The 14120-nt window shown below is 43.7% G+C and overlaps 1 protein-coding gene across 2 annotated transcripts in view; it reads right to left on the bottom strand.

Annotated features, from left to right (window-relative positions):
• The window catches only part of IQGAP2 (IQ motif containing GTPase activating protein 2), a 502441-nt gene that overhangs the window by 359379 nt on the left and 128942 nt on the right, over nt 1–14120 (bottom strand). For both annotated transcript variants that reach the window (XM_075325516.1, XM_075325525.1), the window contains exon 2: nt 7594–7693. In XM_075325516.1, the coding sequence (XP_075181631.1) occupies nt 7594–7693 (100 nt within the window). The remainder of the gene's footprint in view (nt 1–7593; nt 7694–14120) is intronic.

Genomic DNA, 14120 nt, shown 5'->3' with positions numbered 1-14120 from the left:
ACACCAGATTCAAGTCTTAAAGGGAGGAAATAAATTGCTGCTGCTGAGCGTCAACCACCGGCCCCAGATCACTTGGAAAGTTTAAAGGTCAGTAAGGGATGTGTGTTATTTTAATTGTCTCCCTGTACAAGGCGGGCGGCAGAAAGCTGATCTATCACATTTTTCTTTTCGATTACCCACCAGTTAAATACTTAGCAAAACAAATCTATGGCAGCATTTTAGGGACTGCTGCAGGAAAAAAAGCTTACCATCATACAGGTTTGGATTGTTTTACACCGCAGTATTAACCTCTTAAATCTTAATGATCAGCAATAGGTCTTTTTTTTTATAGAGGATATATAAACATCATGTTCTACAGCAGAATATGGGCAGGTTTCAATGCTACGAAACTCATGCCCACATGGGAGGCGAATAGTGCATATATCAGTTTTCCAGCAATATCATGCACCTATTGACCACAGCATGTGGATGTCATTACGGCTGCAGGCGGCTGTGTCTGTTTAAACCGCCCGGCAGTGGGTGAGCAACTATGGTATTTAATGCAAGATCTGACCTAGCCACAACAGATGGGATCTGAGGTTACAAAGGGAATCTGTCACCTAATCTAAAAGCATCATAATGTAGGGGCAGAGATCCTGGGTAAAGCAATGTGTCACTTACTGGTGCAGCTTGCTGTAGTTTTGATAAAATCACTGTTTTAATCAGAAGATTACCTATAGAGAACTAGTAAGGGGTACTTTGCACACTACGACATCGCAGCTGCGATATCGGTGGGGTCATATCGAAAGTGCCACACATCCGGCGACGCTGTCGATATCGGAGTGTGTAAATCGTTTTTGATACGATTAACGAGCGCAAAAGCGTCGAAATCGTATCATCGGTGTAGCGTCGGTCATTTCCATACTTACGAAAGGACCGATGTTACGATGTTGTTCCTCGTTCCTGCAGCAGCACACATCGCTGTGTGTGAATACACAGGAGCGAGGAACATCTACCTGCGTCCTGCGGCTCCCGTCGGCTATGCGGAAGGAAGGAGGTGGGCAGGATGTTTACATCCCGCTCATCTCCGCCCTTCCGCTTCTATTAGCCGCCTGCCGTGTGACGTCGCTGTGACGCCGCACGACCTGCCCCCTTAGGAAGCGACAGTCGCAGAGCAGGTAAGTGCATGTGAAGCTGCCGTAGCGATAATGTTAGCTACGGCAGCTATAACACAATATCGTATGTGCGACGGGGGCGGGGACTATCGCGCTCGGCATCGAAAGCATCGGCTTGCAATGTCGTAGTGTGCAAAGTACCCCTCAGTCTGCTGCCATGTAATCCTCCATATTCATAATCCCGCCCCACACCACTGAATGGCTGCTTTCTGCTCATGCACAGTGTACACAGAAACACAGAAAGCAGCCAGAGGTGGGTGTGTGTGTGTGTGTGTGTGTGTGTGTGTGTGTGTGTGTGTGTGTGTGTGTGTGTGGGGGGGTATTATACAGAGCTCAGCATTTAGAGATCTGGTGGATCTGCAGCAGACAAAAAAGTGATATCAAAATGACAGCAAGGCAGCCCAATACATGATACATCACTGGAATCTGGGTCTCTGCCCCTACGTATCATGCTATTCTCAGATAGACTAGAAAAACCTCTGATGATTGCAGGTAAAGCTACTTTGCACCCCTATAGCTATGGTCATGCTGAAGACAAGTCAGTCCCTAACTTTAGCATGGCTTAGTCTCTAGGCACTTGGGCATAACTATAGCAGGTGCAGGGCTGCAGTTCCACATGGGCCCTGGAGCCCAAGGAAACCAAAAAGGCCCCATTGACCTACATGAAAAGATCAGGACGATTAAAAACGCATGAATGTAGTGGGGACTGTTGGAGATTTTGCATTAGGACATTGAGTTTTAGGGTAAGCACACACGGCGAGTAAAACAGTCTCAGTGGCATGCGATAAATAAAAAAAAAAAAGAAAACCGCATTCCACTCGGACTTGTATTACTCTAGGCGGCCGTTCCCATCTGCAATTATCTAGGATTATCTTTTCAGCCCTAATCGAACCGAGAAAACAGTCGCAGCATGCTGCTAGTGGAATCTGATCCATATTCAGTTGCACCCATACAAGTCTATGGGCGGGAGAGAAACATTAGACTGCACTTGGATGACACCAGAGTGCAGTGCGATAATAACATCAGCTGGCAATGGAGGAGATAGGGAGATTTATCCCTCCCTCTCCTCCACAGCGTGCCGCCTCCTCCCCGGCTGTGCTCCGATCGCAGGATCGCACCACAGTGGCATGTCACTCGGCTTACACTTGCAGCACAGCGAGAGCGGAGGGTCATTAGCATAACACGTCTGATGCACTCACATTGGATGCCTTATGCTAGTTTGGCCTGAGCCTTAAGCTACGCCACTGCTAATGCAAGTGAGACACCAATGCTCTGCATTGATTTGTCAAACAGTTTGCTTTGGAGAAAACACATGTCCCTTCCATAATACAGCATTAAATACAGTCATTCCCAATGCTTTTACTACAGGGCTATCAGCAGAAAAGGACCAGGTAATGGTATTAAATTACCCGTCACGACTGCGCAGGAAAGTGCACAAATGGGTTTCTGGATCATTTCCTCCCGATGCCATAAATACTTGTGGACTCGTTATTGGTATTACACATTATCACCGCATGCACACAGTCAATGTTAGGATTTTTCTGCTTTACATATTGAAGTGCTCCTGCCCACTGCAGCAGAGCTGGAAATCAGCCAAATTCACAATTATCATTTCTTTTGGAATTTAAAAATGAGAATTACACCATTACTACTTAATGAAATGCAGCATTGATATCAAATATGGCCAAATAACAGTAATCACTAACCCTAGAGAAGTCAGGGCCCAAGAGGACTCAGCCTGCAAGTGGCACAACAGATAGCTAAAAGCTGGCGCTCTCTGCGACTACCTGCCTACCAGCTGCAGACTACACCAAGCACAGCACTCGGCATCGGGAAACCAAGACCAATCAATAATGGACGCTCATTGATTTCCAGAAGAACCTTGTTAATTAACCATTTTCCTTGGTTTCCATATACAGTATTATTATTTATTATTATAGCGCCATTTATTCCATGGCGCTTTACAAGTGAAAGAGGGTATACGTACAACAATCATTAACAGTACAAGACAGACTGGTATAGGAGGAGAGAGGACCCTGCCCGTGAGGGCTCACAGTCTACAGGGAATGGGTGATGGTACAATAGGTGAGGACAGAGCTGGTTGCGCAGTGGTCTACTGGACTGAGGGCTATTGTAGGTTGTAGGCTTGTTGGAAGAGGTGGGTCTTGAGGTTCCTCTTGAAGCTTTCCACGGTAGTGGAGAGTCTGATGTGCTGAGGTAGAGCGTTCCAGAGTCTGGGGGAGGCACGGGAGAAATCTTGTACGCGATTGTGGGAAGAGGAGATGAGAGGAGCAGAGAAGGAGATCTTGTGAGGATCTGCGGTTGCGTGCAGGTAGGTACCGGGAGACTAGGTCACAGATGTAGGGAGGAGACAGGTTGTGCATGGCTTTGTATGTCATTGTTAATGTTTTGAACTGGAGTCGTTGGGCGATGGGAAGCCAGTGAAGGGATTAGCAGAGTGCTGAGGCTGGGGAGTAGCGAGGGGAGAGGTGGATTAAGCGGGCCGCAGAGTTTAGGATAGAGTATATACCAAATATCATGAGTTTCCACTAGTGGCATGGGTTTTTAATGGATCATTGATGGAAATGTTGGATCCAGTTCCACTCAGTCCTAATAGATCTCATTAAACTTAAAATATGAAATTGCAGCCCAAGTCCTGGTATGTTTGAATGAAATATAAGTGCAGTCTATAGCACTATTCATGCACCAATGTGAATAGAGCCATAAAGGTGCTTCATCATCCAGAAGGATATATGAGACTAGCAACATAAATCATGGGTCTCCTACGGACGTTGTCCAATGCATTACAGGCATGGCCATTCATTTGCAAGTAATGCTTCACTTTTCCTGAAGCAGCAATTTCATCCAGACATTGATTTTCTCAGTGATCTCTGGATATAGGAAGTTGGGAACAGCGAATTTGGCCAACTTGATTTACAAAGAAATTTAACAGTCCGTCCCAATGGGCCAGCTTTCGCCAATGCAGTAATGTCCCAAAAAGGGAAATGAGGCCATCAGCATTCTTATGAAGTTATTAGCTCTTTACTTCTCTATAACTCTTCCACTCAATTTGAGTATCTCAATCAGTGAGATAAGAGCGAATAATGAATTATTCATACATACATGCATAGTAATGGAGCATACATGGCTACTCTACACCTTTTTGACATGTAACCGAACACATAGGATGCCAAGACAAGAGCAATATAAGCTTTTTGCTCTGGACACATCACCCTTGTCCATCTTTCCCCAACAGCAACTTCTTTGCAAAATTTAGATTAAGAAATAGTGGTTCTCCTCATTTTACATTAGTCATCACCTGATATCCATATCTTGTGTCAGGCCTAAAGGTCTCCCAGAAGATATCATTTTTTGTAGTCCATCTCTAACCTCTCCTTTGATGTTTTCAATCTCTTTAGATCAAGTGTCCACAGCACTCCTACTTTTTCTTGCCTCTCCTAGATGGCACCTGGGCGCTGAACTAAACACTGGGTAAAACACTGAACCCCGACTAGTAGAGTCCCACCTCATTTATAGAATCCCCCAAACCCACTTCACCCAAAAACAGAAAAACACAATTCAACAACCTGGTATCTCCCACTTTGGGACGGTCGTTAACTACAAAGCATACTCTACAACTCTACAACATGGCAGTCAATGGGCATGCTACTCTGCGCCATCTTGGGGATGGTCGTGGCCGTAAAAGGAAGAGAACCACTACCCCAAAAAACATGTATTAGGATCCATATCATCACCCTCGCACATAGAAATATTACACCAAAAGACAATACGAGATCAACCGCGAGAAGAGGTCATTCCTTTCCCAAGAAGCTGCAAAAACACTAATGCATACCCCTATCTCCCACCTGGATTATTGCAACCTCCTGCTCCGTGGCCTTCCTTCCAAACAGTCTTGCACCCCTACAATCTATTCTAAACTATACTGCTCGACTAAATCGACCTGTCCCCCTGCTACTCCCCAACCTCTCCTCTCTGCCAATTCCTTCACTGGCTTACCATTGCCCAACGACTCCAGTTCAAAACCCTAACCATGACCAAAAAAGCTATCCACAATCTGTCTCCTCCATACATCTATGTCCTAGTCTCCTGGTAATTCCCTGCCCGTAGCCCCCGATCCTCATAAGATCTCCTTCTCTACTCCCCTCGCATCTCCTCTTCCCACAAATCGCATCCAAGATTTCTCCCATGCCTCCTTCATACTCCGAAACACACTGCATATTATGTTACATAGCATACACTCTAAAAGCTTCAAAAAGGAACCCAAAGAGCCACCTTTTCCGACAAGCCTACAACCCAGCAGTAACTCTCACCTACTGCACAACTGCTGTATGACCAGCTCCACCCTCACTAACTGTATCCTCACCCATCCCTTGTAGACTGAGCCCTCGTGGGCAGGGTCTTCTCTCCTCCTGTACATGTCTGTGCTGTTGTGAATGTTAGTTATGTTTTGGCTGCTGGGAGGCTCCCTCTGGTGGCCAGGAATGGTTTGGACTTGGACCAGGTGTGTTGTGCAGTGGGTGTTTCCTTTGCTAACTCTCTGCTTATTTAAGTCCTTGTCTGATTGCAGGCTGTTGCCGGATGTCAGTTGTTCTTTGTATCTCCAGCCTGCTTAATCCTGCTTTACACCACATCTACTCCAGATAAGTGCTTGCTCTTTATTTATTGTCTGGTTCTTTTGCTTATCTGGGTTTGTCATTTGTTGTGGTTGGTTTCAGTTTATTTCCTTCCAGGGATTTTCCCCCTCAGTGGATTGTTGGGGAACTCCCTGCAGTTCTGTGTGGAGTATAGCTCCTTTGGGTCCATGTGTTTGTGGCTTGTTGAATTTGTTATAATTCTTGTTTTCTGTTCATTGGTATGACAGGGCACCTGGTATAGGACGGAGTTCAGATCGAGCGATCTGAGGGCCTTTTTGTACTATCAGGAAGTTGGTATTTTGCAGGGTTTTTCTCTGGTCACCATCAGTCCCCTTTCCTGTCCTTTCCTATTTTAGTCAGCGGGGGCCTCACCTTTTGCTAATCCTGTCATCTACCTGTGTATTGTGTTTTTCCTATATCACCGCAGTCTTTGAATGTGGGGGGCTTGCTATTCTTGTCTATTTTCTGAGGCAGAGAGTTATTCATCTTTCCTACCTTTAGGATAGTTAGTTCTCCGGCTGCGTTCGCGGTGCACAGGATGTTAGTTCACCCCTAGGCTACTTCTAGTTGTGATGGTTAGTAAGGGGATGGCGGCCAGATTAGTTGCCAATGCTCTTGTCACCTTTTGCCAATGATTTGTGGTGGTCTTCCATGGTTCCGGATCATAACACTGTGCCTTGTATTGTTTATGATTGTTATACTTGTCCCTATTATGTATACCCCTTTTCACATGTAAAAGCGCCATGGAATAAATGGCGGTATAATAATAATAACAATATTAATGTGCTTCACACCTTAAAAACACATTAGGTAAATATGGAAGAATTAAAAATACACATCTTTACAACAATGCTGAACTCCTTATTTTTCCCTTAAGCAGCAGATCCCTGGCGACTATAGTCGACTACTGTGACGGGGTATGCGACAGAGCAGTAAGGGACGCCAGGCCAAGGAACAATCCAAGAAGATGTAATGAGGCAGGGAGCATAAAATATGGAATATTAAAATGGTTCTTTAGAGTCCACACAAAGGAAATAGGTCCGGGGGTGCCAAGGAGAATGCAAAAGTCCTCAAAGTCCAATCGTCCATGTACGGGCGATAAGGAGCTGGCCTTAGCACAGGTCCTCACCCTTCACTCAACAAAGCACAATCCCACGTGGCCGCGGATCTCCAGTCTGTAACAGTCCACACACACAGACCCCAGGATCCAGCCTCAGCTATAGATCCTAGTACGTCTTCAGCCGAGATCCAACTAACTGAACTAACATGTTCTTCTCTCCTGGGATCAGCCCCTTAGGTGGGCACACCTCCCCCTGGCCATTTGATGCATGAATGGACTTTAGACTGCTGGCTCTGTTCTGTTTACCAAGTTGTAGATTGGAGCAGTCCCATGCTGAGAAGAACAATATATATATGCAACCCCCACCAAATCAATGACAATAGCTACTGCTGAAGCCTGATTGCAATATGATACAGGCTGGGGGGAAGGTATGGTCAGTATGGTCACTTACATCCCAAGACATTTCAAAGTGTTCAGTAAGTACAACCAAAGGAAAGTGACATCACATCCTGACATAGTATTACAGCAAATGCAGTGAGAAGGTAAAATACATCACATGGCATCTTGTACAAAAATATGGGATGGAGAAAACTACATACATCATGACAACTACTTTTTCATCACCCGCCAAGCTTCTATATAACAAGGCACGGTCTACATTTGCGTGGCTAGAGCGATCCCAGAGACAATATTTCACAGTAAGGATACAGTTATTAATGATTACCTTTTTGCTTCCTCTAGGTGACATAAATACTCATATGCAATATTTTGTCTCCTTCTCTCATCCATTTCCTCGGCAGAAAGCCTTTCATCATCCACGATTGCTGAAAACAGGAAGAAAAGAAAAAATTCAAACTCAAACCACACATAATTACAGGACCGACCACTATAAAAGAAAATCAGACCCTAGTTAATAAATGGACTCTATATATTTACAGTTACTTGTGCCAATTACATAATCATAATTTCAAAGCCTCCCGGGAACGCCGTGGAGTTTTCCTGCTCGGACTTGGATTTGGCTGAATGTTTGGCTTTATATTAAACACTTCCTTTTGTGTGTTTTCGAGTTTTGTCCTCTGCTGGTTACTGTTTTGTCTTGCTCGGGAAAACGCTATATTGCTCAGCCCATCCTAAAGGCTGGAATAACAAAAGGTAAAAGTGTAGGCAGATGTGCACAGGGAGCATGAAATGCAACATAAAAGCCAGACAGTAATGGAATTTTCCGCAACTTATTTCTGCAGATCCATAAAGACACAGAGCAAGGCATAATTCATGACAATAAGCTATTTTAACCCATCAGCCCCAGCAAACAGCACATTTTGCCGATTGAAGCATTTTCAAGCCAGATATTTCGAAATATGGAATTTAGACGGTTGGACACCCAAGGAACACATGGCTAGATCAAGACTGGCAGATTGGCATATGGTCTGACTAATAGTGGGCATATATTATCTACGTGAAGATCGTAAAGATACCAATACACAGACCAAACACTGGTTGATTCCACTAATATCCTATGTGCCTGGAGACCTCCCGACAAATGATGTCCGGGGAGCTAAGGATAGGCTGTTAGAAAATGGACATGCTGGATCCTTAGTTATGTTCATGGTGAGATAAGCCACCATCAAAGGAGTTCGTCACAGAGAAGACAAGAACTGAGAGAACCCAAGACAAGGAATATCTGTTGGCCGAACGATCAGTTGAATCATCATTTGGCCAACAGTTATCTATTGTATATTGGGCCTCTAAGAAAATCAGAAGATTTTTGGTCAAATCCTAGGCTGTAAAAGTTGAAGCTGGGTTCTTTACCTTCAACCATGTGATCTTTTGTAAATTAACCAGATAATCGGAAAATAGCATTTTCCTCTTTTTAAATAATACATTGGCTGTTTTATCAAAGATTTACCGACAGAAAACTGGAGTAAAAAACCTTGAAAAGTCACAAAATATTTGCTCAACTATGAGTTACGCAAACTTTTGAGGCTTTTGGTGTATTTGAGCCAGTTTTGCCCAGCTAAACCAGAACACTACATGACCCAACACTACACAAGTTAAAACAAAAAAAAAAAAAAAGTTACAAAAATTGCGGTTTTTCAAATGGCATATGGTTTAAAGACCGGTAGAAGCCAACTTTTTTGTATTTTATTTCCTTTATATTTTTTAACCATAAAACAAAAGAAGGTATGTAGTTTCATTAGTTCCTTGATGAAGAGATTTCATAATTATCTGAACACTTCCTAACTTGAAAGAAGCCTTTGTTACTTCCAAGAAACCAGCATCAGACTGTGATTCTCTGCTGGGCCCAAGATGCTCCATTCTTGTGGACCACTATGTAGCTAAATAGAAGCAATAGAAGAGACCCTAATTTTATAATAAAATGTGCCGTTTTGCTACACAATGGCCCATATTTATCAAAAAATGGCGGAATTTGTCCCAAATCTTAATGTACTCATTTCGACTTTTCCACTTCATATTTATGACATTTCATCCCTACTAAAATTTACACAGAGTTAAAAAAGAATGGACAGAGTTCAGATGGGACAGGGGCATGACACATGTAAAGGCCACATCTCACTAAGCGACATCGCTGCTGAGTCACGGTTTTTGTGACGCAACAGTGATCTTGCTAGCGATGTCGCTGTGTGTGACATCCAGCAACGACCTGGCCCCTGCTGTGAGGTTGCTGGTCGTTGCTGAATGTCCTGGACCATTTTCTTCAAAGGCGATGTCCTGCTGGGCAGGACGCATCGCTATGTTTGACACTGTGTGACAAGGTCCCAATGACAGCAGAGATAGTTATACAGGTCGCTACTGCGACCTGTATCGTTACTGAGTCGTTGGTAAGGTCTGACTGTGTGACATCTCACCAGCGACCTCCCAGCGACTTACCAGTGATCCTTATCAGGTCGCATCGTTTTCGGGATCGCTAGTAGGTCGCTAAATGTGACGGGGGCTTTAGTCTAATTCATGATAAGCTGCGAAGTTCCTTACGCCAGGAATCTTACTCAAGTCCCTGAGTGGAGTAAGATTTGTGGTGTGGCACATGCCATTTGTCAGATGTTGGAACACATTGTCAACGTGAAGATCGTAAAGATACAAATACACAGGCTAACATTGGTCGATCCCGCCAATCTCAGCAGGCTCGGTCAAATATCCAATGTGCATGGGGACCTCCTGGCAAATGATGTCAGGGGATATAAGGATAGTCTGTTCGAAATTGGACATGCTGTATACTTACTTGCGTTTATGGCGAGATAGGCCATCACCAGAGGAGTTTGTCACAGAGAGGACAAGAACGGAGAGAACAAGATGAGAAATATCTGTTGGCTGAACGTTCAGCTGAATTGTCGTTTGGCCAAAAGATATCTATTGTACACTGGGCCCGAATTCAGAGTCTTCACAATCATGGGCATCTGACATCAAGACTAGAGATGAGTGGTCCCATTGAAGTTCAGTTTGGCAGGTTCAGCCGGACTTTTATCTAAATTTCAGTTCTGGAACCAGACTTGACCTGAACCCCATTGGAAGTCACTAACTGGGCAGGTCGGGTCTCCACCTACATGCAGCCAGCCGTAAACAGATCACTTCTGGAGAAGCGAGGGTGGGGTTATTAATATTTTGGTGCACACTACATCCAATCACGCCGTTACCCTCAGAACGAGCTGATCAAACACTGCGAGCGGATCACACTGGGCTGAGCATCGAGAGTACCCAAGCACAGCAATGCTCACACAAGTGGTTTGCATACATAAAGCACCTAAAAAGTTCGTCACTGACCATTTGTCAAATTTTACTGTTCGGGTTCGTTAATCTCTCATCAAGACCCATGTGAAAAAGTCACTGGACTTGATGAATTGGGGCCAAAGTGACTTCTACATTGTCTGAATATTTTTTATTTCGGTGCTAGTTTTATCTCACATTCCAAAAACATAATCTTAAGCTAGTTGGATTTCGATTAAATTGGTCCTAGCATTTAAGTATATATGTGTTTAGTGTGTATTTCTGTATGTTGTAGTTTATAAACCATAATGGACACAGGGGCTATTGTGAGGTTTCTGTGGAAAACAGCAGATTATCCTGCCAATATACTATGCAAACAAAAAGAATATAGTAAAACTAAACGATTAGGCATATTCCAATGTGATGTATACAAGCAGAAAATATGATGGAGGATACAATAAGATTTTTCTGAAATGTCATCCTCGCACTGTACAGAAAATCTACAGCATATTAATGTATTCTGCGGATTTCACTTTTTGCAATGTGGAGCCCATTATAATTTAAAGTACTCCGCCGGGCGTCTTTGGTGTCCACCACGTGTGACGGATCCATTCCTGGCATTTATGACATTTTCCTGTTCCCAATACAAAAGAGAAAAAATGGAATTCCCAAGGCTCATGTTAAAGGAGTCTAAAAACAAAATATTAATCATCTGCTCACTGCAGCTATACAATAAATCACTCATAAGTGGGAAAGTGGCTTGAAAACTCTTCAACAGAAAGTCTTCTAAATGACCTCGTCACACTCACGCTTTTAGATGTTATAGAGAAAAGTCATTGTTTTTTTATTGTACCTTTTGTTTTCTTGCTGAGCAATAAATAATGTATTTCTACTTTTCCAGCCAGCCGGAGCGCCTCAGCAGCACTAACACAATGTGTTGGCCATAACACAAGAACAACAAAGGCTCGGATGCTCTCCGTGATCAGAAGATGAAGCGTCAGCCCTAGCTACTGTGCAGAGCAAATATGCAGTGGTGGAGCTAATGAAGAACTAAAGCCAACAGTACACAAAACAAAATAATGTTGCAAATTTCATATGGTGTAAAGACCAGTAGGAGCCATTTGCAACTTTTTTTTTCCCTTACCATTTTTGAACCGTAAAACAAAAAGTAGATCTGTAATTTCATTAGTTCCTTGAGGAAGAGACTTAAGAATCATCTTAACATTTCATCCCTAATAAAATGTACAGAGTTATAAAAGAGAAAGAAAAAAGCTGGAGGCCAATGTGTTAAGCAAATGTATACATATTTCAAGTAGGCATTCCAGTCGATGAAGTGTCACAATTTGTACAAACGCAATGATAAAAGTTCCCCAATGCTTACAAGTAAATTAATGTTCTACAGCGCTATTGTCAATGTATTCATACATTTTCAAGAAGAATATCTAGACCTAGATCTCTCTGAAGCTGGGACGCGTACACCCGGCTTGATCGTGCGCATGACCGGAAGTGCTGGGACTTATGATTATGCGTACTGACCCTAAGCCCGGTGTCTGATGCGGTGACAACGGACACAGGTACGCGCGTCACTGCTGATGACGCTGGACACTGGGCATTGAATAGCATGTTGACATGCCACTGTGGGTGTGCTAACATGCTAAGAGGGTGGAATGAGCGCAGGCACTAATGCCCTTGCGACTAGTCCCTGCACTCATTAGCATATCATAAGGGATCTTTAGAAATACTTTTTCTAAAGATCCCTTTATCTATGCTACTACATACAAGGACGGTTAAGCAGGGATTAGCAATATGCACTCAGAACTTCTCGTGGTTCTGGGGGCATATTGGACCTGACAAGTTCTCTTTAAAAAAACGGAAGGTCTCTGTGCAGCTTTTCTGTCTAATTGTCCCAGATTGTCACTATTCAAGCCAAGCAGAGGCCAGCAGCCAAAGGGGGCATGCATGTCACTAGTGGTGCATGACAGTGACATCATGCGCTGCCTGTCACTTGCATACTGAAGCCATCTACTGGTTTCCGCACTGGCTATGTAAGAGCCAGGATGGGACATTAAGTACTGACAGGGGCCCATGATGAGGGACATTATACTAGGAAAGGGAGGCATTCACTAGGAGTGGGTGCAGGATCGAGGACATTACACTGGAAAAGGTAGACATATCAGGAAGGGGCCCAGGATGGAGGTCCTATCTAATATATAAAGGGGTGTGTGTGTGTGTGTGTGTGTGTGTGTGTGTGTGTGTGTGTGTGTGTGTGTGTGTGTGTGTGTATATAAAGACAGACAGACGGGGAAAGAGAGACAGACAGACACAGAGATAGAGACAGATAGACTGATACAAAGACAGACAGAGATGGAAGCAGACAGACAGACATAGAAAGACAAGGAAAGAGACAGACAGAGAGACAGAGACTGGGAGAGAGACAGAGAGACAGTTACTATCCCAGGCAACGCCCGGGTACTACAGCTAGTATACCGATAAAGGGACACCTTATACCAGGAAGGGGCCAAGGATAGAGACATTATACAGGGAAAGAGTCCAGAATTGGGGATAATATTACAAGAAGCGGCCAGGATCAAGACATTATTACAGAAAGGGTCCAGGATAGGGAGATTACAGGATGGGGTACATTGTTACATGAATGGGTGAACACTGATGTTACGACAAGATCTGGAAGGCTACAAAACCCCCTACATCTGACGAATATGCAGGTGGGGGCTCAGATCCAAATTTTACACCTGGCCCCATTGGACTCTAGTTATGCCACTGCCTAACAAGGTGCCTTTAGGAAAGTAAAAAAAATAAAAAATATATACAGTATATGATTTTCATTTTTTGTAATATTGACAAGATTTGACGTAAAGTATGCTGGGCAACAGGCTGTTCTTTTTATTGGAAATTAAGTGTTTACTCAGAGCTGTACATATGCCGTATGTAAATCAGCAGCTTGCGAATCTCAAGATAAGGTTATAATCCAGACTCTAAAGTCTCCAATTTACATATAAGCCATAAATATTTAAAGCTCTGAATATACAATTCTGCTGCATTTCAATAAAATATATAGATTCTACAATCCGTGTCTGAATAGAAACTGCCCACAATACACATGGCATGATTAAAAAAAAGCAGTTTGTAGTCGGATTCTGAGCTCCAACTATCACAATTATGAACATCATAAAAGCAACCCTCTAAATAAGGACGGAAATGCATTATAATGTATTCTCGCGCTCATTTTACTGTTTTACTGGAGAAGTCTTGATGCTGCATTGTCAAAATGATCTCATTCTTAGGAACTCATTCAATGTCGAATTGGCCAGGGTCCAACACCCGCACCCCCGCCGATCAGCTGCTCTCGGTCCTGGGAGCGGGTATTGCTCATTTCTGGAGCTGCTTAGTCTTCCGATAGCGGCCGGGTACTGCACATCCACCTCCCATTAGGAGTATGTGCAGTACCCGGCAACGGCCGCTATCAGAAGACGGAGCAGCTCTGGGACTGAGCATTTCCGGCTACCTGCTGGC

This window comes from Anomaloglossus baeobatrachus, chromosome 1 (genome assembly GCF_048569485.1).
Source record: "Anomaloglossus baeobatrachus isolate aAnoBae1 chromosome 1, aAnoBae1.hap1, whole genome shotgun sequence".
NCBI lineage: Eukaryota > Metazoa > Chordata > Amphibia > Anura > Aromobatidae > Anomaloglossus > Anomaloglossus baeobatrachus.
Note: the sequence above shows the minus strand (reverse complement) of the source record. Positions and strands in the feature narration are given on the sequence as shown.